General features: G+C 37.9%; 1 protein-coding gene across 3 annotated transcripts in view; it reads left to right on the plus strand.

Annotated features, from left to right (window-relative positions):
* Window positions 1–27,609, plus strand: part of PPHLN1 (periphilin 1) — a 76,479-nt gene that overhangs the window by 1,573 nt on the left and 47,297 nt on the right. For 2 of the 3 annotated variants that reach the window (XM_086748200.1, XM_086748208.1), the window contains exons 2-6: window positions 3,767–3,814; window positions 4,879–4,970; window positions 6,044–6,100; window positions 8,137–8,316; window positions 10,391–10,452. In XM_086748200.1, coding sequence (XP_086604326.1) covers window position 3,814; window positions 4,879–4,970; window positions 6,044–6,100; window positions 8,137–8,316; window positions 10,391–10,452 — 392 coding nt within the window. In that variant the 5' untranslated portion in view covers window positions 3,767–3,813. The remainder of the gene's footprint in view (window positions 1–3,766; window positions 3,815–4,878; window positions 4,971–6,043; window positions 6,101–8,136; window positions 8,317–10,390; window positions 10,453–27,609) is intronic. The other variant, XM_086748218.1, reaches the window with a different exon arrangement.

The following is a 27,609-nucleotide window of genomic DNA, read 5'->3' on the forward strand; positions in this document are numbered from 1 at the left end:
TTGACTTTTGTGGTCAGTGCTTTCTTAAATATTTTTTTCCTTTTTTTTAATTTATTTTAAGTCAAAATTGTTGTGAACAGGTCAGGAAAGATTGGAAGAAAGCCTCTTCCTTCAGATTAATTGATATCTAGGCTGAATATGCCTGGACTTCTTGCAGTCATGCTTCTAATTGCTTTTGAAAATCTTATAGCCTAATATTTATTATTAGGAAGAGAAGGATTCTCTTTGTATCCCTGTTTTTACTCAATGCCTCCCTCACAGTTTTTTATGTACTATCATGCTGGATTTTTCCCTCTGGTCTTACATTTCTTCTTTTTCATCTTACCGATAGAGGACTGTATCTATTCAGTGTTTTCTACCTGTCCCAAGTGTGGGGGGAGGAGGAGAAAGTTACTTTTTTTTTCTCTGAACTGAGTTTTACCTGTCTTGCCTCCTGTCTAGGTAAGAGATCAAATCAAGCACTATGAAATACAGATTCTAACTGTTGGAAGAAGCAGTGTTTTCCGTCTTTCTTTATGTCCTCAAAGCAGCAATTTTTGCAAAATTGGCTGTTATATTTCTAATAAGTTACAATTCTCTGAGTCTCTTTCCTAGGTTTTGCTCATGCAAAAGCATCTAAGCTTTTTTTTTTTCAGAGCTTTTTGAAGCAGAGGAGAGGCAGAACTGGCCCACGTTTGTGAATCTCTGCTGTTTATCGAAGTAACAGTATAAAAGCAGATATATTCCAGTAGCATCAGAGATACTACAGCTGCCTGCTTCTGCATTTACAGCACAGCATTGATTTTATACTTTGTTCACATATGGCAAGATGTAGCCATCTGGGTTAAAAAGCTGTATGTTTTTGAATCAAAAATGTAGATTCTACAGAAGGTTGATAGCGCACACTGGAAAATTACGGATCCTGGAGAAGTAGATATATCTAGCCATGATGAAAATTGATGTCTGAAGTAAGCATAAACAGACGATAATTGTGTACAAAATACAGCAGAATACTGGAGTGCTTTTACAAATGTGTCAGCTTTTTTTAGCGTATATTGTTTAGAAAGAAAAAAAGGAATAAAAAGTTAATGATCAGTTGATAAAGAAAACCCAGTTGTGCAGAAAATCTGAAGTTTGAGTAACCCATGTAATCTGCTTGATGAAGAAACCCTTTTTGTATTAAATCAGTTATACTAGCATAGAGCAAGACAGTGCTGTGATAATCGGAGCAAAGCCATTCTTGGCAGGTAGCCACAGCAGAGCAGCTTGCGCTGCATTAAGAGAATGGTTTCTGCATATCCTGGAGTGTTTTATTTGAGAAAATAAAGACTTTGCTTTAGGAAAAACTGTAAACTCTGATCAAAAATAGGAAGAGATTCTTTAAATTGATACAGCAAGTGATCATATGGCATAGTATTAAAGAAATATCAAGAAATACCTTTGCTGTATGTGCTAATAGAACACAGTCAGTGTGACTGGCAGTGGTGTTAGATGTCAAACAAATAGTTTTGAGGGGTTTTTTTAGTCTTCCTTTTAGAACAACTTTGTACTGAGAGAACAGATAAATTTGAATACCGATTAGTAAACTTGAGGTTTGTTCTTTTGAATCCTTATTAATGCAATCTTCTCATATTGATCCAAGAGTTTTGTATCTTCATGGTTGTTATTAAAGTTGTGTTAGGTCATATCATTTAAGAAATGGAATTTTTTTTTCTATAGAAACAGTTAAAAAGTGCTCAAGGTACTGGGAAATGCATTTTCCTCCCTTTAAGCATTTCTTTTTCTTCTAGTATTTTCAAATGCATCCTTGCTTTCTCATTGGTCTCAGCCAAAATTTGTCTGTTTAGACTTCTATATAAAATTGATCTCCTCCTACTTTTTTTCCTTAGCAGCATTTTGAGCAATGTACTTGATCATTGATTCTATCTGATTAATTTTCTTCATTTCATTCCTTTAAATGCAAAATAATTTCACTTCTGAGATTTTTCTTCCACCTCCATACTTACTTCTTGTCTGATGTAATTGTGTATTTTTTTTTCCTGCAGTCTGTTGACTTTTGTGATAGTATATCACTGCTTTTTTTTCCAGCTTGTGTTTTTGTTTTGTCAAAATACTGGTGATAATTCTTGCTAGTTTCAGTGAGGTCCATCAGCAGTGATAAAAATGGGAGTGTTTTTATCAGCCTTTGCTGCGTGATAATACAACCGAGCGTGTAAGCGAATGTTGGTGCCTGCTGTTAGTGCTGTGTGTTGGAGGTGGCTTGACTGACAGAGCAGCACGATGTGAAAGCTTGCACCTGGCTTCAGTGGCACTTACCCAAAATACGTTGCTTTTTGAGTGTTGTGTTCGGTTAATTTCAGTAACTGCTGCGGGCAGTGGGGTGTGGACACTACTGTATTTGTCAAAATGCAAAAAAACCCCACTTGAAAACCTTATCTGAATCCAGCTTCTGATATTTGCTGTTGGTCTAAAAAACAGAGTGAGGCTCCCCATCAGTTACCCATGTCTATGTGTATGGACGAGCAGGGGTGGGAGCAGGCACTGCAGGAGGCTTTTAGACGCTTGCCAGCCCTGGACAAGTATGGACAGAAGGAATGGTCCACCTTGGGGCAAGGCTGGGCATGAGGGACCAGCGGCAAAGTGTTTTGAGAAAGAGTGCAGGATGCTATTCCAGTGGAATGATTTTTGTCGTGCCTCAGCGGCTTCTGTCCCTCCCAGTACATGTAAAACAGGAGTATTCAGGTACTGTTCTAGGTACAAATAAAAGAGCATTGTGGGGACAGTGTAGGAGCAGACAGAGCAGCCTCCTGGTGACGTGGAAACAAGAGGGCACAGGATCAGCCTAAACATAGTTAGTGCGCAAAAGTCCCTGAAGTACCGTATGAAGAAAATTTAAGGCTGTTACTGTGAAAGTGCTGGGAAGGTGCTTCTGTTGGCTACATCTAACCAACAAATGCAGCAATGAGAGCAATGGTTTCAGAGTTAGTAACAGTTACGTGGAGCACGCTGGTGAGGGCAGGGACAGCAGGCCCTCTAGCTCTTACCCTTACCGAAATGGAGACCAATCGAGCTCTTCTGATTTAGTTCACTTTTGATTTATAATCTCTCGCTTTATCAGACTGTGTCTTGGTTATGGAATGTACTTGAGGTCAATTCTGTTCCAAAATGGAACAGCGTTTTAAGAAGATGCTCTGGTTCATCTGTATCAGTGGTAGGGTCAAAATCTCTGAATGTAAAGGCTTATTACAGTTGAGAAAAGAGCTATTTATCAGGATTTACTGTCTACTACTAAAGGAAAAAGTATTGATTTCATCAAGCTTTTCATTAACCTCTCATCACATGCAACTGAGTCTTATTTTTCTCTGCTTAATTGTACTGAAGACAGTTAAATAAATATAAGTTAAGTGAATATATTAAGTACTTTTCTGAGTGGTTTTAAGAAAGCAGTTACAGTCGTTTCCAAGAGGTTTTGCTAACAAATGGAAGAAAAACTGAGATTTGTGATAGTGCATAAAAGATGATAAAAGGGAAAGAGAACTCTGGAATTTATTAGGAAAGTGTTTTATCTGTAGTAATTTGTCATGGGAAGTTTTTTGATATTGTGAATTCAGCTGAGTAGTTCATATTCTCTCTTAATTAAGTGTAGTGAATTACTCTGTACTAATTCAGATCATGGGGGATGTGAGGTCGAAAGATTTAGATTTTACATATTTGGTTTACTTAAAAGAAAAAATGTACTTATGAATCTATATGCATTTTTTGCTAACTTCAGCTTCTTTTTTTGTAGGTAATTGAATGGGTCTTCAGAAGTAGGGTTGCTAAAACTGACAGAAAAGTAAGTATGCAAACATTCATTTTTCACAAAAATATATGTCTTAGTGCTACCTCTGTTTACAGTTAATAAACCTTTTTCTCATATTGATTCTTAACATCTTTAATAATCAATATTTTTATATAGCCTCATAAGTCTATCTACAGTGAAGTGTTTTTATTTTGTGAAAGTAGATAATCTTACATACTTCTCCTTCTGAATATATCCTTCTGTTTCTCTTTCTTATTATTTCTAATAGCTAGAACTACCATTGTGAAGGGAAACTCTGAAAAATATAATTCTGGCAACTTCTTATTTTAGCAATATATATTATATAATTTGTCACCTTTATAAAAATCAGAAAGATTTCAGCTCCTCAAGTTTATGTTGTCTAACATAGCACAAACAGAATCTCTTATGGTGAGGGTTTATTTCCACCTGTATTTGTTACTAATTTTGACTTTGAAAGTCCCCTTTATCTGGAAAGAGGAATTTTTGTGTTCTCCTGGCTCCCAAGTTAAAACAGGAAAAATCTGCGTGTGAAGAATGCATTTCACTCATGTATTCAAAACATGGAACTTTCTACTAACTGAATGACATGTTGTATTTTTACCTCTTTCCAGATGGTTGAGATGATAAAATAAATCAGTTATTATATTATACAAAAAAAGTATAAATTTTTCAATCTAATACATAGTTGAACTCTTTTTAAAAATAAGTCCTCTATTTTTAGCAGAGCCATATCAAAATTGCTATAAGGTGTGTGTGTATGAATTTATATTTACAGCTGGTATTTCCAATATGCATCTATTTCAATAGAGCTGTTTATAGTATCTGTAACTCCTGTAATTACACTGATTATCCTGCACTCATTTCCAGTTGTTCTTGCACATACTGTGAGTTATTTTTGCTTAAAGTTTATTAATTACTTTTTAAAGGGCTAATTAAAATGAGAAGTGTATGTATAGGGCTTATGCACGATACATTATATTGGAAGAAGTCCAGGAACCTTTATTTCTATGCTCGCTGTCCTTTTGTCTATTCATAATGAGTCTAGTTTTGGCTAATTGGATTTTTATTATCTTTAGTGGCCTATCGAAGAGATGAAATGTGGTCTGAAGGGCGATATGACTATGAAAGAGTCCCAAGAGAACGCCTCCCTCCAAGGATTCATCCTGATGTAAGTGTGTAGTAAGTTTCTTTAGCATTATACCTTTATACCATTATTTGTACCATAAAGGCTGGATTTATGTACATATTTAAGTTCCTAGTATACCCCAAGTTCTATTCTTTTCTCATTCATTTAAGGCAACAATCTAGCAAATACATCTGCATAGAGATGATAGGATGCCTACAAAATTAAATACTTTTAAATCTATTGAAACTGTTTTAGACTATTTCTATTTTGATAAATTGATTTTTTGAGTGTAATTGTTTGTGTTATTAAACGCAGGATTTTTTTTAAAAACTTTTGGAGAACCAAAGACCATAGTGTGTTATATTTTTCTCCAGACAGTTTTTTTTAATATGTTAATACATTGTTGAAGTGATTTGAGGTGCTAAAATGACTACTTTCAGTATTGTTCTTGTCACCAGTGCAGTTTTTTGTTACGATACTTAAAGCATAGAAGGAGAAGTTTATAACAAATGTTGAAAATACATCTTTGCTAAAGAAATTGTGTTTTGGAGTCTTGTAAGGGAAATTCTTATCAAGAAGACTGTTGATGGAAATCTCCTTTCTAAGCATGGAGATTTATTCTGTATGTTATGCTTGTAAAAGCAAACACAGAAGCTGTGCTTGCTCTGCTGTAGAAGAACTTTAGGATGCTTTTAGAAAAACTCTGTGACAAACAGTTGGGTAAATTGTTTTTGTTTTTGTTTTTTTTCCTTCTGTGTCTGAAGCCTCTAAAGAAGAAAGAAAACAGGTTGTAGCTTTGTCTTTTGAGCTATTCCAGCTTAAATAGAACTGTGAGAATACTTTTTGATTTTTCTACTTATGTACTGTGCAATGTACATTTGGCAAAATAAAATGCCAGGTATCTGTGCCTATTATCTGGCTTTTCTTTTAATTTAAGTGTTGGAATAATAGTATAGCTGATTTAGCATACGTTTTGGATTCAGTCTACCATATTTTCAGCTTGTCATTTTGGAAGCATGCCAATGTTGGTAACTTGGTAACTAGTTACATAGTCCTCTCTATTGAGTAGTGTATTAGTGTTTGCTGCTCTGTGACGTTTTTAACTCTCTTTACAGGCAACAACAAAATTTCTACATTTTCAGCAAACTGGAAATCAGATAAGTTTGCACAGGGTATTTAGACAGCTGCTTCTCCAAAATATTTATCAGCAGCAGGACATGAGGAAACTTGACTAACACACTGCTAATTTAACTTAACCATTGCAACAGTGACAATCCTACTTTCCTTTAGTGTTTCAAGCTGTCCAGGGAAGAATGCATGGCATATGCTTTATGGAAATTTACTTGAAAATCTAAAAGATGTGATGCACTCATTTTGATGCAACAATTAACTAGATAGTTCAATGCTAGCTTTATATTACATGTGTTTGGAACTGAGGATGAAGAGACCAGCAGAATACACTCATTTATCACAATCAATACTATCCATCTGCACCAAAACAGCGCCCTCAGTAGTTGGGCAACTCAAGATCTGGTGTCTCTCTGCCTTACTGAAAGATGGATGTGAAGCTCCTTCTTATACAGCTCTGCTGATTCAAGATAGTCGTCAGGCAGTTTCTGTCCTTGTAAGCCTGTGCCATTGTATCTGTGTCCACATACAGAGGTCTGACTTAATTTTGACTAGTTAAGTAAAATGTAATTAATTTATTCTATTTATGAGCGCACTTAGCATTTGCTGATAGGTTAGTGTGTTGGAACTGAGAGATGCCAATGATACAGAATGAAGTCTTTGGTGTTTGAGAGAGCAAGAGACTTGTCCTAATCTAAACCAGGTGCTAATTATATATCAAGTATAAATTGTATTGGAAGCATTCTTTCAGGTCCTGGTAAACCACACAAAGTTGGAAGCACTTGACAGAGCGGATACATCTTGAGCTTTCATGTAACAATCCTTTTGTATGTCAGTATAGTTATGTGATGGGAACTTCTGGATGAGGTTAAAGCACAGAGCAGTTTTACTTTAGCACATTTATGTAAGACACCAAACTAAAAAAACAAAGAAACAAACAAAACCCCAAAAAAACAAAACCATATGGAGGATGTTCAATGCAGTACGGGTAGATCAAGCATTGTGGCTCTGTATGAACGTGTATGTAGTCTCTGCATCAGTATGGCTGTAGGCTGGCTTTGGATTGCCCTCTAATGAATTTGTTGTGTGGTCTCTGAACTCAGAACTAACTTTTTTTTTGCACGACAGTATTTGGCAGTTTGTGAATTTAATGTATTTTTCTAAAAAAACTGTTGGAGCATTAGATTGTGACTTCTACTGTTAAAAAAAATAATTTGAGTATCTTTCCCCCCCCTCCAAATTGCGCATGCTAACTCAAGTCTCTGCATTTATAGCTTTTGTTTTTAAGGCCCATAGAAAAAAAATGTTGCAAAAGGAAGAAGACTTAAAATACAAGGTCTTGCATTCATGTTTTTGTTTGCTTTTTGTTTGCAAATGGCTTATATAATACCTCGTTCTAGAAAATTGAATTTGTATATTTTGCAACTGTGCACTTTGCACTGAATAAGCAAAGGTTTTCTTTAATTGGTAAATAGTGTATAACATTTTGTTTGAAGGAAGTAGAATAAATTAATTTTGTCTCTTGAAGCCTCAGGTCACCTACTGCATTGTATTGAGAAGGTGCTTGTCTATTCAGGTTATGAAGCAAGGACTGCCTTCACTATAATTTCCATAGTGTGGAGGATGTTATTGACATTAAGAAAATGGGTAGTACTTTTAAATGGGCTTTTTGTTTTACAGGCATTACAAGTGTAACTTTCTTTATTGCATTGCTAAGTTAATGTAAAAGTCTAAGAAATACATGTTGCTAATGCTTAAAAAAAAGAAAGTAGCTGGTGCTTAGAAAGGAGCTAATGCTACTGCTTTTAACTTTCAAAAGAAACTTAAACTGTGTTGAAAATATTCCATCTATAATTAAACTTGTAATGCCTAAGGTTTGCATCTGAATGGTGTCCAGTTAGATTTAATAAGTTATTCCACCATCAGACTGGCATGATTTTTAATGTTTGTTGTTCCTCTGCACTATTTCAGCTTTAAGAGTATTATATTCTCATATTTAGAAACAACTTGTTGTTTTTACTTTTGCATATTCGCTACGGATTTCCAGCTGTTACAAGCAATATAATTTTGTTTGGTTTAGGTTGATTACCACAGAGTAGTAAGCATTGTGCCCAAGAAACCACCACTGCTTGAAAGACCTGGGGATGGGAATTACAGTCGGTATGATGATTACAGTCACTCTGAGTACAGAGGCTATGAAGAGGGTCGCAGTTTTGCCCATGACCGAAGAAGCGGCCCTCCACACCGAGGTGTACGTAAGGTGATTCTTCTCACATGTTTATGATGTTTATCTTCTCATTAATGCTTGAATACTGAACAGTTACAGTATTATTTCAGACAGAGAATTGGTGTTACTGCTGTTCTCATAAACTGAAATAGAATTAATAGAAAAAACATCCAGGTTTTGATACTTGGTGCTTTTTTGCAGTTACTATGCTTCTAAGACTTATGATTATATGGTAACACCTGTTTGCTGCTTCTTATGGTTCCTAGCTACTCTGTTGGCTTAGAAAAGAGCCCTTGTCTAGCACTGTAGAAAGCTCAGAGTCTGAACAGCGAAAACAAAGGTGGCCAAAAGTGCTCTCTGTAATGCAGTGTGAAGCTATCTGGATGTGCAGAAGAATTATTGCAAAATCTTTCTATTTAACAAGTCCTTACACATGTGGCTTGTTGAATGCTGTCTACTCATCCTTCTAATTTGTAGTTGTTAGCTTATTTAAATTCTGTCATGATGTTGAATGCATTTTTTTTTTTCCCACTAGCTACACTTAAGTACAATGTTTATGGTCCCTTTGAAAGGTCATTACTGTTGCTTCCTCCAACCTAACTGTTTGAAATTCTGTCCTTTCCAGCTGTTGAGGATAATTACATCTCAATGAGAAAAATTTTCTTTTTTTTTTTTAAAGTCAAGATCTATGTATATAGTTTGGAAACTTTTGTAGTTTTACTCTTTTTTACAGCATTTCGAAGTTGCTCTCTTTAGTATTGATAGAGGAAGAAAACAAGAGGAATAGAGTAGTGTGAATAAACTGAGAGGAACCTTGATGTGAATGCTTAAAACTTTGTTTTATAGAATCATAGAATGGTTAAGGTTGGAAGGGACCTTTAAAGGTCATCTAGTCCAACTCCCCTGCAAGGAGCAGGGACATCTCCAACCAGATCAGGTTGTTCAGAGCCCCGTCCAACCTGGCCTTGAATGATTCCAGGGATGGGGCATCCACCACCTCTCTGGGCAACCTGTTCCAGTGTTCCACCACCCTCATCGTAAATTTTTTTCCGAATGTCTAATCTGAGTCTACCTCCCTCAATTTAAAAGCCGTTACCCCTAGTCCTATCACAACAGGCCCTGCTAAAGAATTTCTCTTCATCCTTCCTGTAGGCTTCCTTTAGGTATTGGAAGGCTGCTATAAGGTCTCCCTGGAGCCTCCTCTTCTCCAGGCTGAACAGCCCCGACTCTCTCAGCCTGTCCTCATAGGAGAGGTGCTCCGGCCCTCTGATCATCTTCGTGGCCCTCCTCTGGACCCTCTCCAACTGGTCCATGTCCTTCTTATGTTGGGGGCTCCAGAACTGGACACAGTAGTCCAGGTGGGGTCTCACCAGAGTGGAGTAGAGGGGCAGAATCATGTCCCTCGACCTGCTGGCCACGCTTCTCTTGATGCAGCCCAGGATGCGGTTGGCATTCTGGGCCACAAGAGCACATTGCCAGCTTATGTTGAGCTTCTCATCCACCATCACTCCCAAGTCCTTCTCCTCAGGGCTGGTCTTGATCCATTCTCTGCTCAGCCTGTATTTGTGTTTGGGATGGCCCCAACCCACATGCAGGACCTTGTACTTTGCCTGGTTGAACTTCATGAGGTTGGCACGGGCCCGCCTCTCCAGCCTGTCAAGGTCCCTCTGGATGGCATCCCTCCCTTCCAGCGTGTCGACGGCACCACACAGCTTGGTGTCATCGGTGAACTTGCTGAGGGTGCACTCTATCCCATTGTCCATGTCACTGACAAAGATGTTGAACAGCACCAGTCCCAATACTGACTCCTGAGGAATGCCACTCATCACCGGTCTCCACTTGGACACTGAGCCATCGACCACCACTCTCTGAGTTTGGCCATCCAGCCAAGTTCTTATCCACTGAGTGATCCGTCTGTCAAATCCATGTCTCTCCAGTTTAGAGACAAGGATGTCATGCGGGACAGTGTCAAATACTTTGCACATTAAATTTAGCTCATTAAATGCTTTGGGTTTGCAGTAAATAAGTACCATTTGGCAACTAACTGTACTTGACATCTGATGTTGAGATACATGTCACGCAATTGTTTTTCATGTGTATTTTGCAGGATGAATCAGGATACAGATGGCCAAGGGATGATCATCCTATAAGCCGACAATCTGAATACAGGTATTTTGTAAGACTTCACAGTAGTAGCAGGCATAGACTTGGACTATTTAGGGCATTTTTCTTTGTTATGAAAACAGTTTGCAGAGCAGACCAGTGAAATGGCAGGGATGTGGGAAAGGACATCCGTTGAAGTAAAAGCCAACAGTGGAAAAGTGGTTTCTAGTTGTCTTGTTTAAAATACAAATTAAATAAATAGTGTGACATTAAAGTCTCTATTTCAGTATTTGTTTAGTAAGGATAGGAAGCATAATGATAGCATCTTTAGGATGTTAGCCTGGGACTGTGGGTAATTTAGTGCATCTCCCTGATCAGTCACACTTTTTACATGACTTCAGAGAATTCTTTGGTCTAATATTTGCATCTGCAGTGCCTTTGGGCCACGATACAGTGGAAAGCTACTTGTGCCATTGAAGATTGGTGGGATGAATAATGGGATTATGAAGTTCACCATAGCCTTGGTTTGACATCCCTGTTTTCTCAGCTGGACTAATGAGTAGATATTTCCATCATATATTATATTCATTTCTGTGAGCACTTCTTAGTCGGTACCTCAGGTTCCCATCTATGAAATATAAGGAACAGTATTAAACAGTAGGGCTGTAACATACGTATGTCTGTAATTATGTTTGATACAGGATTATGTGATATGAGAAGTAGAGCGCACAGGATAGTGTTATGATCAAAGTTTATGGACAAGGATGAAACTCAAATACTCGGGCAAGAGTTAATTGTTAGTATAACTGAAATATTAACAGTCTAATCTAAGAATGTCATCTCATGGCTGTACTTTTGTAGGCGACATCCTGTGTTTCCGCTTCTCAAGGTGTCTGCTGTTATACCAGGCCTGTATTTCTGTATACTTCATCATAAAATGTCTCATTCTACATAGAATAACTCCGTTTTACTGTTATCTATATCAGACTATGGTTGTAGCATACAAAGATCAACAAAAATAAACCAAGTTAGCTATAGGCAGCTGGTCAGTTAGAAAATTGCTGTTAAACCTGCACCAAGTTAAAAAAAAAAGACTTCAGGCAGATAAGGAAAAGCTCATGGAGAACAAGCCTGACAAGCTTGCTCAGAGCCTCAGTCTTGAGGCCTTGCAAACTCAATATGAAGCTGTTAATAGCAGTGGCAATTTGGGGCTACGCAGTTGCAGTAGATACCTGTTCCTTTGGATATGATGATTTGGACATAGCATAACCAGGTTATTTAATAACTTCACTATATGAAAAATCCTTCATATACCGTAAGGGTCTGTGTGCACTAAACATCTCTCAAAACTGCATTCTTAGGGCTAGGAGCAACAGTAAAGGATTTTGAAAAGTAATAAGTATTTTATAGAAATGTGTGTAAAAATTCTTGCATCTTTTCCTCTCACTTTAGAAGCATCAGAGTTGTTTAAACTTTGGGGGAAAAAAAAAAGTGAGGAGGCTCAGTTGCTGCCAGGCAGTTTCTTTTACACAGAACAAGAGTGGCACCCAGTGGTCAGAAAGATTGTCTTAAATGCATCTGGATTTCTTCCATTTAAAATGTGAGGATAAAATGTCAGCTTGTTTTGTTCAAAGCTTTAAAAATGTGTTGCGTGGTAGGTGATAGTCCCATCTGAGTCTTGATTATGTATTTCAGAATATGTAACTGTTATACAACTGCAATAAGGCTATGGAAGCACTTCCTAAAGACATTTGATTTAGTTGAGGATATGGGAATATATTTGCAATTGAATGAAGCCCTCCTGATTTATTATCATAGAATTATTGAATAGTTTGGGTTGGAAGGGACTTTTAAAGATCATCTAGTCCAAGCCCCCTGCAGTGAGCAGGGACATCTCCAACTAGATCAGGTTACTCAGAGCCTCGTCCAGCCTGACTTTGAATGTCTCCAGGGATGGAGCATCTACCACCTTTCTGGGCACCCTGTTCCAGTGTTCCACCACCCTCATTGTAAAAAATCTCTTCCTTATATCTAATCTAAATATCTACTCGCTTTTAGTTTAAAACCATTACCCCTTATCCTGTTGCTACAGGCCCTGCTAAATGTCCCGATCTTTCTCACAGGCCTCCTTTAAGGAGGACTGGAGGACTGCTATAAGGTCTCCTCGGAGCCTTCTCTTCTCCAGGCTGAACAGCCCCAACTCTCTCAGCCTGTCCTCATAGGAGAGGTGCTCCAGCTCTCTGATAATTTTTGTGGCCTTCCTGGACCCACTCCAGCTGGTCCGTGTCTTTCCTGTTCTAAGGACCCCAGAGCTGGACACAGTAGTCCAGGTGGGGTCTCACCAGAGTGGAGTAGAGGGGGACAATCACCTCCCTTGACCTGCTGGCCACGCTTCTTTCAGTGCAGCCCAGGATATGGTTGGTCTTCTGGGCTGTGAGTGCACATTGATGGCTCATGTCCAACTTTTCGTCCACCAGAACCCCAAATCTTTCTTGTCAGGGCTGCTCTCAATCCCTTCGTCCCCCAGCCTGTATTGATACTGGTGGTTTCTCCGAGCCATGTGCAGGACCTTGTACTTGATCTTATTGAACATCATGAGATTTGCATGGGCTGACTTCTCAAGCTTCTCCAGGTCCCTCTGGATGGCATTTTGTCCCTCATGTGTATTGACCTCACCACTCAGCTTGGTGTTGTCGACCAACTTGCTGAGGATGTGCTCAATCCCACTATCTATGTGATTGATGAAGATATTAGACAGTACTGGTCCTGGTATGGACCCTTGAGGGACACCACTTGTCATCGGTCTCCATCTGGACATTGAACCATTGACCACCACTCTCTGAGTGTGGCCATCCAACCAATTCCTCATCCACTGAACAGTCCACCCGTTGAATCCGTATCTCTCCAATTTAGAGAGAAGGATGTTGTGGAGGATCAGAAGTCAAGGTAGACTACGTCTGTACCTCTTCCCTTGTGCACTGATGTAGTCACTCCAACACAGAAGGCCAGTGAAGCCATACTGGCTCCCTCGAACCACCTCCCTGTCTTTCATGCATAGCTTCTAGAAGGATCTGTTCCATGGTCTTCCCAGTCACAGAGCGGAGGCTGGCAGGTCAGTAGTTCCCAGGATGCTCATTTTTACCCTTTCAAAAAATGGATGTAACGTTTTCCTTTTTCCAGTTAGCAAGGACTTCACCTGACTGCCATTACTTTTCAAATATCATGGAGAATGACTTGGCAACTACATGAGCCACTTTCCTCAGGAGTCTGGAATGCATCTCATCAGGTCCCATAGACTTATATATATTCAGGTTCCTCAGGTGGTCATGAACCTGATCTTTTCTTGCAGTGTGAAGGACTTTGCTCCCCCAGTCCCTGTCTTGTGGTCCATTCGCTCACAAAGTGTGGGAAGAGAGGTTTCCAGTGAAGACTGAGGCAAAATTTGTTGAGAACCTCAGCCTTCTCCTCATCTGTTGTTACCAGTTCACCAGTCTTGCTCAACAGGGGGGTATACTTTCTTTGACCTTCCTTTTCTGGCTGACATACCTGTAGAAGCCTTTGTTCTTTTTCCTTGTGTCCCTTGCCAGGCTCAACTCCAGTCACGCTTTGGCCTTCCTGACCCAATCCAATCCCTATACAACTGGGCAGTGTCCCCATACTCTTCCTAGGATACCTGCCCCTGCTTCCACTGCATGTGCATTTCCTTCTTGTTGTTTAGTTTGACCAGTGGGTCTTGACTTGACCATGCTGGTCTCTTGCCTTCCTTGCCTGCTTTGTTATACCTGGGGATCAAAAACTCTTGCACTCTATGGAAGATGTCCTTAAAGATCTGCCAGCTCTGTTCTGCTCCCTTGTCCCCGAGGGCAGCTTCCCAGGAGGTGCTATTGACTAACTTCTTGAAGAGCTGGAAGTTTGCTTTCCTAAAATTCAGGGTCCTGACTTTACTCTTCATCTGACTCATTTCCCTCAGGACTGCAAACTCCACCAGTGTATGATCACTGCAGCCCAAGCTGCCTCCAGTCTTGATGTCATCGATTAGCTCGCTTGCATTGGTGACCAACAGGTCCAGTATGGCACCCCCTCTAGTAGGGTTGTCTATCACCTGGCTTAAGAAGTTATCCTCAATGCATTCCAGGAGTCTCCTGGACTGCCTGCAACTCACCGTGCCACTTTTCCAGCAGATGTTGGGGTGACTGAAGTTCCCCAGCAGGACAAGAGCCTGCGAGCGTGATGCCTCCTGTAGCTGGACTAAGAAGGCTTTGTCAATAGGCTCCCCTTGATTGGGCAGCCTGTAGTAAACACCAACCACAAGGTTCCCTTTGTTGCCTCAGTCTCCAACTCTTACCCATAAGCTTTCAACCTGCTTGTGGCTGTTCTTCAGAGACAGCTCTTCACACTCAATCCATTTGTTGATGTAGAGAGCAACACCTCCACCCCTCCTTCATCGCCTCTCCCTTCTGAAAAGCCTGTAGCTGTCGATAGCCATTATATAAATATGCATTAGCATGTTAGAAGTCTGACTGTAGAGAAGAGCACAGGAATACTAAATAAACTTGGATGTAAAATCCTGTAATCAGACTGCTAAACACTTGTAGCATTACATGTTTTATAATAAACTTAATTATGATTTTTTGCATATTGCTCACTATTGAGCTACGTAGAGGATCTCAGCGCAGGAAATCACAGTACAGTACTTGATATATGTTGTCTCCTGTGGTGAAAATGCTGATTACTTTCTATTTCAAATACATTTGCACTAGAAAACATGAGGTTTAAAAATTATTATATGTGAAAATGGTTTTTGTTTTTGATATGCTGAAAGTTCTTCTGGAGTACATATGAACTTTTTTTTTTTCTTTGAGGTAGTAGAATGAGATTCAAGATTACTTTAACCAGAGGAAATTTAAAAAAAATTGCATGGAACATGGCTAAAACATAGTACAAAGTTTGGTTTGTGAAGCTAAAGACACTCAGGAGACTTGTAAAGTTAATGGGTTTTCATAGTCAGTACAGTGACTATAAATTCTGAAAAGAAAAGCTCTTTTATTGACATAAATAATCAATTTTCTTGAGTATTTTTAAAAAGTCATTCAGCAGCTAAAAATGTGCTGTAAGAAGTTATTGTCAATATTGTGTTTAGCATTCCCTCTGAAGCATTTATCATTCACATTTTCCCGCTTTGATTTTTGACAACTTAACTGTTAAAAAGTAGTTTCTGATCTCTTGCTCTTTCCATTTCTGTTCCTGCTATCTTTCTTTGGAGTGCTGAAAAACATTACTTAAGATTCTTCCAAATTAAAGAAAGCTTCTTATTTGGAATATCAAAAATCCTTAAATTATGCAGAATTTGGGGGGATTAACATTTCCTATGTTAAAGAAAGCTGCTGTTGGGGTTTTTTGGAGTGGTTTTCTTTGTTGCTGTTGTTGTTTCTTTTGTGCATTTTTTTTTTTTTTTCCTGTAAGCTTCTTGCCTTTTCCTTAAAAATAGGAAGTGCATGCTTACTTAGCAGTTGCATAGCTGTGGCTCGGGCTGTGATATGTCTGCTGACCAGCAGCAATGCTCTGTGAGTGATGAGAGGATTGTTGAGGTTCTGCCACTTGGCTTAGTTGTCTTTTTTTCTTGCCGCCTTCTTATGGAATTGTGCTCCAGTTTCCAAGCAGCTGTCATTTGCCAATAGTGTACCGTTGAGCAGAGCATTACTGATGCTTCTGGTCTTCTCTGGACCACTCATTTCTTAGAGTTGTTAGCCCTATTTTGTACTATGCTCGGTGAGCAGCTCTAATTCTGACCATGACTTCTTTATGGTAATGTCATATTTTATGTGTAAATAATAAATTAATTCAGAGAATATGCTGAACATAGATTTCAAAATGAGTTTCCAGCCCTTTTTCCCTTGTTCCAGCCTAAGGGATTCTTGTGGATTTCTGAACTCCAGGAACTGATGTGAATTTTGTAACCTTACAGTTGTAGCTTGGTTTGAAGTGCCTCTTGGTTCAAGCCTTGGTTCACATCAAAGTAGAATCTCTTGGTTTGGAGAACAGAGAATTTTCTACAAACATGATGACAGTTTTAATGTCTTGGTCGCTGATGCTATGAGAATTGTGAAACTTGGAAATGATGAGAGGGTTAGAGATCAAATTACACATGACTTCTTTGTACATTTATCTCTTACTGATGTTGATCACTTCTGGGGCTTTGTTACTACTTGTCTTCTGTGATATATCAAACTCATTTATTCAAAGCACTCAAATTATTTTATGTGTGTCATTTTTTTTGAGAAGTTGCAGGGAACTATGCTGTTGTATGTTCAAGAACTCCAGTTTTACAGTACTTCTATATGGGCCTCATAGCAATGGATTTTCCTTTTTATAAAGTCAGACGAACTTTTCAATTTGAAATGCTTTAGAAGATTGTTAGCTGCTGTTCACTTTAGTCACACCAAATTTTAATCCTTTTGAGTGCATGGAGCATTACTTCATTCCTTTTTTTTTCAGCCAAACTGAGTTCATAAGATGTGAAATATGTGAAACTTGGCGACTTAAGATGGGTAAGACTCATCTTCAAAGAGAAATTACAAAATGACGCACTTGTAAATCCCAGCTATACATGCATTAAATTTGATCCTTAAAATTATACGAGGTCCGGATTTTTGTAAAATAAGGATTGCTGTGTTTGTAGGCAAAGTGCTCTGCATCACTGATGGTAATGGTTCATATAATATAGACTCTTGAGAATATATTTTTAATATCTCCACTCGAGTTGTTGATATGAATAAGTTTTCCTTTGTTAATGAGGGAAACTTGCTACTACCACGTGCATTGTTTTGTTTGTTGGTTGTTGGGTTTTATTCCCCATGTGAAGGTAGGAAATAGTTCACTCTTCAATACTAATGCAGTTGTATATAAAACAGATCTGCTTATCTGTGAAGTGCGCAGGAAATATTTTGTAATAAATAGAAATAATAAAGTAATTTGATACTAGAAATGAAATAAAAATGGTAAAATGTTGAAACTTAATTTTAAAGAATTGATGATCTGTGAGCAACTAAGATTCATCAGTCAGTTCTACATTTTATTTTGGAAATCTTTTAAATCAATGGGATATTGCATTTCCTCTGAAAATTGCATGTGGCTTTCTGAACACTGAACTTACTTTACCACCCTAAAAAGGTAACTGTATGATATATCCCAACTTCTGCTGATACATGAACTTTCACAGTGAAATTATGTTTACCGAGGACTATGGAGAAAATCCGTAGCAAACGGGGGGATAGAAGCCCGGCAATTGTGGCTTTCTTATCTCTGCTTGCACTAACCTTTCATTTGGTGATTAACCCCTTGCAAGTGCAGTATGCGATGACAGGATGTTCTAGAGGAGTGGTCTGAAGATTGTACGTTAAGAATAAAATTATTCTTTGACAAGAATGGTTATTTTAAACCGAAACCATTGATGAGAGAGTCTCCAGGTAGAAGTTTAGAGTTCCTGACCCTTACCTAAATAAAGCAGGATTTAATATTGAGGATTGAGATGTGTCATAGACCGAGGCAGTTATCTTTACATTATCATTGTGCAATCACCTTTGAATTACAGAGGGTAGATTGTTTGTTTCTTGGTTTTTGGTTTTGTTTTGTTTTTTTTTTTCCCCCTCCCTGTATGTGTTCTTTAATGAAAGAAACAGTTGAACTTGTTTAAATATTTTATATTTATTTAAAACAGCATATTATATTGTGGGAGGTCTTTAGGCTTTGGATTTAATCTTTCTTGTAATGTGAACTGATCTTTGTCTTGCTTATAGAAGAGAAACTTAGCCAAAGGGATTTATGAGATGGTGCTAAAAATGTACATAAGTCTGCTGTTCTGTTGCAATATTTGACAGGTCTTAAGGGACACCATTCAAGAACCTCATTCTTTATTAAAAAACATGTGTAGAGGGAAATAAATATGGCAGTCACCCAAAGAAAATGGTCTTACTTCTGACAGAGATTGATAAGCAGAGTTCTAATCATATTCATGATATGCCTCTTTCTTTTAATAAATAAATAAAAACATCTACTAGAACATTGAACCTCTCAAGTATTCACACAAACTACCAGAGTAACTTGTTTATTCATATACAGAATTACATTTCCTTATAATAGGTCATTGTGGTAGATTCGTTATATCTGTCTACAACTCCAGGCAAGGACTTGTCTGTTGAAATTTTTCGTTAATTGTGTTAGGCTGCTAGCTAAATTAGTTTACCTTGGCTTATGATATTTTTTGGGGATTAAGAACTTTTTGGAACAAGATAATAGGTGACAGGTAATTCTGATTCTGGTTTATACTAAGTATTTAATGACTTCATATTACACTTATGTCTTAAGCAGCAATCTTACTGATTCAGTACTTGCTACATTTTCTTTGAGGGCTGTTTTCTATTCCACTGCCTCTTTAGCTCTTTTGTGCTTGGGACAACCAGTTTGTTTGCAAACTGAGATTTATTTTTTATAATGTGATTTTTTGTTACTTGGCCAAAATTATATATATCTAATTGCATTACTAATGCTTTGGGTTCCTTTAAACAGCAGATTTTTATCTTTAATGGATTTTAACAACTCAAATCTTCTCATATAGGGACTGCTTAGCTTTTTAAAACTGCCCTGTGCTGAAGGCTGTGTATAATTAAGAACAGTTCAGTACTGTCCACTATTGCAGGCCAGTGCAATTGAAAGTAAAAAAGTTTCAATTCAGACAAGTCTGGTTTTGTTGCTGTGATGAATTTCTTTCCTCCATTTAATTTAGAACCGAGAGACTTAAAACTATGTGTGTGTGAACACTGGCTCTTTTCTTACTAAGAATATTATGTCAAACTGAGTTTCTGGTGTCATTGTGTTGGTGGGACGTGCTTTGTTTATATCTAGAATTATACTAGAAACTTCATTCAAAGCAAGACTGCTGTGCCTCCACTTCTGAAATGTTTGTCACTGTAGCGAATGAGGAGAAAAGAAGAGACTGGTGGACATGGTTTTAATTGTAGATTTTTTTTTCTCTCACCTTACAATGTAAAAATATGGGAAGGAGGTAAAAATTCCTCTTATTTTCAACTGGGTTTTTTGCATGTTTCTGCTAATTGTGGGGTTATTCTGTAAGGTGGATGTTGCTTTCATAGGCAGCTAGTTATAGTTGTTGAGTGATTGTTTTTAAATTTTAAATATTTTTATTTGCATAACTATTGACTGTGATCTTTACAGAAGATTTCTTTGCAGAATTTCTCATTCCAATTCTATAATACGTGTTTGCTTTCAAAAGCTGCTTGCTGATAATTTTATTCCTTTTAAGGAATGTTACAGAACTCAGATCAAGCAATTTCCATCTCAAGTTGAGGGAAAGGAGTTTACAGTCGTTACAGATGCTATATTGATCATATAATTTATTTTTCTCTTCATGATTTCTCCTGATGAGCTTTTGAGGTCAGTGCCAGTGTTCCTACCATTCAACCAGGACCCCTGGAACCTCCCAGAAGAGTCTGAGCTGTGATTTTTTTTTTTTTTTTTTTTTTTTTTTCCTCCTAGTTGATGGGAGACTCCTATGACTGTTGTTGGTAATAGAGGGATCTGGCTGTTCTATTTTGTTTCAGAATGATGTCATGGAAGCATTGTTTTTCTACTCAAAGCACTTCAAAGTTTCTCCTATGTGGGAATTGTCAAATTAGCAGAACTTCCCACTACCTGGATTTTTAATTTTTTTTTTTTTTTTTCCCCCCAATGCTGAGGGTTTAAGTATACAGCCTCATGCAGTAGAGCTTACTTTTTCTATGAAGCTTAAAAGGGTTCTAAATCTTGGTTTTAACTCCTGCTGAGAGCCATAAGAGAAAACTGGGAAGATTGTTTTTTAAAAGTGTAATTGCAAATAGGTAGTCTCAGTCTGATTCTGTGTGTATAGTATTTCTTATACTTCAGTCCTTTGAAATATTTGCGTTACATTTAAATATGGTCTCTGTGTTGTGACTCTAAAGGATTGCCAAAGTGTTCTTTAGACTAAAGATAAGTAGTTATAATCTTCTCAAACAGCATTTCGATATTCTTAAAAACGCAGCCTGAATTATTGTTGAATAAAGAACAGGTAGTAAATTGACTTTTAAGTATTTATTTGCCAACAATACAGTAAGCACACCAAATCTGGTAACAAAAAGTACAGAAGTTCTCATCATAGCGGTTCTCAACTACTATCATATGTTTATTCAACTTTCCATCCTTTTTTTGTTGTGTTTTAAGGATCTGTGGCTTTTTGTGTGTACAGGTATTTACCACTGCAATTTTTGTAAGGTTGTAAATTGTCATATTAAATTAATGTCATTATATTTTTTAACAGTGGTTACTGCATGAGCGCTGTTTACTCCAGCTATTAGTATGTTACAATATACGTGTAAGAAAAAATCCAGTAGTGTGTGCAAACTCAGTTAAATTTTGTAATAACATTGATTTGTTGCCTAAAACTAAGTCACCATTTGGGAAAATGATTGTTTTCTTCTTATCAATAGTGCTTACATAATGCTAATAAACTGTACAGAGATCCTCTGGTTACGATGTATGATAGGGCAACATGCCTGAAAATAAGATTGTGTACCTCTAAGCTGTAAGATTGGCTAACACCTCACTTTAAAGAAGACTTTAAAAAGCAAGCTTGTCTGGTCCAGTTGTATAGGTAGCATTGTAATCGAGTGGTAGATGGTATCAAACCAGCAAGTTTATGCTGTATGGGGAAATAATGAGGCAAACTCCCATGGATAGCACTTGATTGTTCTGGAAAGGTTTGCTAACAAGTGTGTTGAAAAACAGCTAGGTACTGAGAGATAGTGGGGAGGGAAAGAGCAGGGAGTCTCCCTTCGAGTCCAGACAACTACTGTTAAGGTGGGCATCTAACTAAACCATCTCAATGACCAGCCAATGAATTGGCTTAATGAATGGAGTCATTGCTTTTTCAGGATGGGCAGTATTGTCACAGAGGACTTGGACGTCATTTCCCTTAGGAAGATAAATGCTTAATCTGTTTGGTTCCAAGGACTGGTTTGTTATATTTTGAATATATTAAACACTTCAGGGAATTTAATTCCCATTGAGAGAGGGTAGGAATACTAGGATGAGCTTTGCTTAGATGTTGTTTCTTTACATGAATGCAAGTTGCTTATCCCCCCCCCCCACCCCCCCGAATTGACAAAATGAGATGTGTTGTAAATGCCAGTAAAGGAGAGGAGAAAGTTTGGTTTTATTGACAGTATAGGCATCCTTTTGTTAAGCATTTTGTTTCAAAGATAAGATTTTTGATATGCTATTTCCACCTACTGCTACATTTGAGTGTGTTATGATCTACATCTGAGGGAAAGTTCATCAATAAAGCAATTCCATGATCTCATGCCATTGGTATCAGTTTTAAAAGACTATGCTACGTTTGCATACTAACAAATTATCTTAATGTTAGTCTTGCTATTTATTCATGCAATATATTTGCATAACCATAAAAGGTTCTTTCCCTTGTATATGAAGTTTTGTAATATAACTTTGTGAGGTGGTAACAAATGCTTTTGTCTAATTGGAACTGAATGTTGATGCCCTGACGTGCAACAATGTTGTGTCAGCCAGCTGTGGGAATGTCTTTCTCTTTTGAAATCTGACTTCTAACAGTGGCATTGTGTTAAATGAAGTCCTACCTTACCTAGTCTAGTGTGGCTAATAGTTTTTGGAAATTATGTTTGTGGGTATGTTTATGCAATTTGGAAGTAGAATGGAAAAGGTAATTTAATGTGTTGACTTACAGAATCATAGAGTGTTCTGGGTTAGAAGGGACCTTTAAAGGCCATCTAGTCCAACCCCACTGCAAGGAGCAGGGACATCTCCAACCAGATCAAGTTGCTCAGAGCCCTGTCCAACCTGGCCTTGAATGTTTCCAGGGATGGGGCATCCACCACCTCTCTGGGCAACCTGTTCCAGTGTGTCACCACCCTCATTGTAAAAAAATTTCTCCTTGTGTCTAGTCTAAATCTACCCTCTTTTAGTTTAAAACCATTACCCCTAGTCCTGTCACAACAGGTCCCACTATAAAAAGTCTGTCCTCATCTTTCTTCTGAGCCCCCTTTTAATATTGAAAGGATCCCCAGAGCCTCCTCTTCTCCAGGCTGAACAACCCCAGCTCTCTCAGTCTTTCCTCATAGGAGAGGTGTTTCATCCATCTAATCATTTTTCTGGCCCTCCTCTGGACCCTCTTTGACAGGTCCAAATCTTTCTTGTACTCTGGAGATTGAAGTGAGAAGCAATGAATTATCCTATTAAAAAACTCTCTCTTCAGCTACTACTACTACTACTTTTATCCCTTACTAAAACTTATCTCTGTTAAACAGTACTCTGTTCAAAAATTTATCTTTGAACCTACATTTATTACTCACAGCCAGAATAGTGTTTTCAGTGTTGCTTAGATATGTATATCTATTATTTTTAGGGAAAAAAAAAAAAACCAAACACCTTCTTTGAGTCTTACTAATGCTAACTTTAACTGCTATAAAATTCTGCCATGGAACCTATTTTGTTTAGCATAAATAAATAAAAGTAATGAATGCAGTAAGGAGACTCATTTTCCTACAGTAAAAATCTATTTCCACAGCAGTTTAAACCTATCTAGGCTGGTGCCATTCCAGTCCTTTGCTCTCCCTGGTGCTCTTTCAGGTGTTTATGCCCTTCAGTGAGCTGGTCCTGCATGCTAACCCACCACAATCACTTAAAGAATTATCTACCAGTTTGGTTGCCTGAGAGAAAATATCAATGCCAGGTTAGATATGGAGTGGGAGTGTGGATTCAAGGAAAGTTGAGAAGATTAGTAGCACCACCAGTTTGAATCGGTATGGCTTGTTGTGGAGGTACACTCTGAAGTTAACTTATTAAATCACTGAAATAACTGAAGGCACACAGTAGTGGCAAAATGATATTTAATCAGGAATTTACCCTGGTAGTGTGGCTTGTCTCTGTGTTAAATATATTCAAGTAAGTGCTGTTCATAATATATAGGAAAAAAAAAAAAGATATATTAGTTTATATTGTAGTGACTGTAAACTGTAATCAAAGGGAAAGGAAAAAAACAAACTGAAAAAAAGGTAAAGCTACATGGCTGAATAATTTATAAGAGGGAATGTCTGAACTCAGGGCTTTCTGATTTTGAACAAACTACATAATTCACAGGAAAGAATGAGATTAAATAAAGAAAAAAAACATTATGTACAGTAAATTTTTTCTTCATATAATGTCTTTTATCTTGAAAAACCCAAAAGCAAATTATTTGAATTTGCTATGCAGAAGTCTGTACCACTATTACAAAACTTTGAGGCATAAGCAAATGAAACCTTTTTGACTTAATTGCTTCAAATTTCACATTTAGAACAAAAACATAGTGATTTGTGGAGCATTTTTCTGATATAGAGAAAAATTGACTGTTTTTCTGATTTATAGATCTCATTAAGAGATTCAGAAAGAGAAGAAAACTAAATATAATAAGGGTATTGTGTGTCAGCATTACTGGCATGAAGTTTTGCTGCTTACAAATCTATTCCACAATTTGCTCTTTCCTTTTGCAGCTTTTTGTTGATAGTGTTAGAAAGTGAACCACAAGGATTGGTCAAATCAGCATATACTGCTACAGTACACTGCTTGTTACTTTCTCTTAAGTGACAATGAACTAATAGCATTCTGCAGCATTCCCATGAAAAGCCTTAAGAGCTCCTTTAGCAGATATTTCATGCTTCTGTGTTCTTCTGTTTAATAATTTTGAAGATAATCTTTGAGAAAAAGAGTAATAGCTTGCTGAACATAAAATTCACTTATGCCCCTAAAAATGTAGTGCAAAAGTATTTCCTTCTTTCTTTCAGGTACTTAGTGTCTATATTAGATAAATGCTTGCCTACATTGAATTGCTTGACGAGCACTGACTGTGATGTAAAAAACAAAACAAACCCCCCCAAGCCCAAAGAAAACCTACAAACAAACAAAAAACCCACAAAAAAACCCCAAAAGAACAATGCCCTCCCCAACACAACAAAACAAAGAACCTCACCAAACCCATGGGGAAGAACCCCGCACCCCTGCAAACAGTACTTCGTTTAGAAATTTGGCAATATAAAGTGGCGTGACTCTAAACAGCATGTATTTTTCTCCAGAGTCGTCTTTAATTTCCCACGCTGACTTAGAAGATCTTTAAAAAATAAAATAATTTTTAAATTTCCATAGAGCTGTTCACTTGTGTTTCATAGTTCTTCTCAATACCTTTGTGCTTACTTTGGGTAGTACTTGGGAATTTTTTCCGTCTCCCATCAACCCCATGCTCTTTGGTGGGGAACTTGAAGTTCTTTCCCATGTGCTGGTCTCAGTGTCTGAGGCAGGATGGCAGTAAATGTGCAAACACCTACTCAGGAAGGTCTGTCCCATTAGAACTTTCTTTAGAAGCAATAATGATGATTAGTTTCTCTGCTCTTTTATGATACCCGGGAAAAAAAAAAAAAGAGTATGTGAAGATACTGTGTCTTGCTTCCTGTTTTCCTTTGAATTTTAAGCTTGTATATTGAGATACAAGATTTGAATGGTTTCCATTTTGAATTAAGTCTGTTTAGGAATTGATTCAGTTGCTACTCTGTTGAGAGGTTTATTCCTTGACATAGTTACCTGAATGGCTTCACTATTCTGGAATGTGGTGTTCCTCGGGGGTCTGTATTGGGCCTGGCCCTGTTCAGGATCTTTGTCAGCGACGTGGACAGTGGGGTAGAGTGCACCCTCAGCAAGTCTGCTGTGTGCTGCTGTGGACATGCTGGAGGGGAGGGATGCCATCCAGAGGGACCTTGACAGACAGGAGAGATGGGCCCATGTAAACCTCATGAAATTCAACCAGGCCAAGTACAAGGTCCTGTATGCGGGTTGGGGCAATCCCAAACACAAATACAGACTGGGTGGAGAATGAAATGAGACAAGCCCTGAGGAGAAGGTCTTGGGAGTGCTGATGAACGAGAAGCTCAACGTGAGCTGACAATGTGCCCTTGCAGCCCAGAAGGCCAACCACATCCTGGGCTGCATAAAGAGGAGCATGGCCAACAAGTTGAGGGAGGTGTTTCTGCTCCTCTATTCTACTCTTGTGAGACCCCACCTGGAGTACTGTGTCCGGCTCTGGAGCCCTGAACATAAGAGGGACATGGACCAGTTGGAGATGGTCCAGAGGAGGGCCACGAAGATGATCAGAGGGCTGGAGCACCTCTCCTATGAGGACAGGCTGAGGGAGTTGGGGCCTATGGGAAAGACAGGGGAAAGACTCTTCTGCAGGGGCTGTTGTGACAGGACAAGGAGTAATGGTTTTAAAATAGAAGGAGGTAGATTTAGATTAGATATTAGGAAAAAAATTTTTACACTGAGGATTTGTAGAACACTGGAACAGGTTGCCAAGAGAGGTGGTGGATGCCCCATCCCTGGAAACATTCAAGGCCAGGCTGGATGGGGCTCTGAACAACCTGATCTGGTTGGAGATGTCCCTGCTCCTTGCAGGGGGCTTGGACTAGATGACCTTTAAAGGTCCCTTCCAACCCAAATGATTCTGTGGTTCTAAGTTGAGAGTACGAAATCTGACTGAACAGTAGTGTGTATCAGTAAATATTTTATCAGTGAAGTTCTGTGCTCTCATAATTGCTGTAGCTGTTAATAGAAATTGTGATTTGCTCCGTCACTTTAAGCAAATATGTGCTCTGGAACTTCACACCTATGATTTATTTTCTATTGCAGAGAAAGTGCAGAGACTTAGTAAGTCCTTGTTTTTGAAAAGAAAAGATGTCAAGACCACATACATTTGAATGCAGTTATTTTCTTTAATTTGCTGTATTTGTCTAATTAACACATTTTGTCTTTATTATGCATGCAGTTGTATAAAGCTGTTTTTCTTAATTCTTTGGAAATTTAATCTGTGTTTTTCTGGAGTCTGAATCTTCATTTCTTTCTTGTTCTGCTGTCCTAATCTGTATGCTTGACTGTAGTTTCTCTCTGTCAGATAATAGAAAGAGTATTTGAATTTAAATATACTTTTATTGTGTGGGCTTATCTTCCAGCAAGTTTAATAAAGTATATTATCGATGACAGTCAAAAAGATGGTACTCTTTACTAAGGATAAAGAGAAGTATAGTCTGATTTCCAGTTTCAGTAGAAGTGCATAGCTTTATTGTTCAATTAAAGACCATAGCAGGCATTTCTCTCTGATGTTGCTGTAATAGTCAAGTTATCTCAGATTTTATTCCCTGATCTGTCATGACATCCTGGATGGGGGGCAGGCACGGGAGAAGGGTGAGTTTAATAGCTTTCATATTGAGTGAGGTGGACAAGTGACATCAATGTGGAGTTTTGGTGTTTGTATATGATGACTTCTTTAGTACCAAATGCAGCTTAAAAATCATGAAACATTTGTATATTCTTAATTTTTTGCTGTACATTTCATATGTCTAGTTATCTATGTCTATCTAGACATATCATATGTCTATTTATTTCGTATATCTAGTTATCTTCATGAGATTTGCTACTGTTCCGCAGTGCCTCTTTCCTTTTGCCTTCATGCAAAAAGCTGTTAATAAGATCACATTGACTAGACCTAATTACATAAATTTGGTTTAAAGTAAATGCAAATATCACTTGAAAGTACTGCAGTTACTTAGTCGTAAAGCATTGAGAACTATTTGTCATAAGAAATCTGTTTCAAATTTCAAATCTTCAAATGAAAGCCGATGGAACCAGATGCAGTTACTTATATCTGCAATGGTGTAATTCAGTGTATTGCTTTAGCTTATGATAAATTAGCATAAAGATCTTTGGACAATAACCAGAGATTATAGTAAGTCTCTAAAGCAGAACTAAAGTAAATTGTTGGTTTATTGCACAACATGTAATGTGTACTTTTGAAAGAAAGGGAATGAGTTCTGGGAGAGAAGATGGTGGCTGGAATCTTCCACCACCTTCATTTACTTTGAAGATGTTAAAAGTAGAGGTGTCTTGACTCTTCGTGTTTGCATTTTGGACATATAACACAGCAAATCTTTTGAGAAACGTAGAGATCAAGAGTGTAGTACCTTTTACTAAACATTTTCACATAATCTGAATTACATTGGTAGCTCTATTAGCTCCTGCAGTGTCCTGACAAGGAAGGCAAGAGGATTTTTAATTTTTGTTTCACTCTTCCTCCCC

This window comes from Chlamydotis macqueenii, chromosome 1 (assembly GCF_036417535.1).
Source record: "Chlamydotis macqueenii isolate bChlMac1 chromosome 1, bChlMac1.mat, whole genome shotgun sequence".
In the NCBI taxonomy this organism is placed as follows: Eukaryota; Metazoa; Chordata; class Aves; order Otidiformes; family Otididae; genus Chlamydotis; species Chlamydotis macqueenii.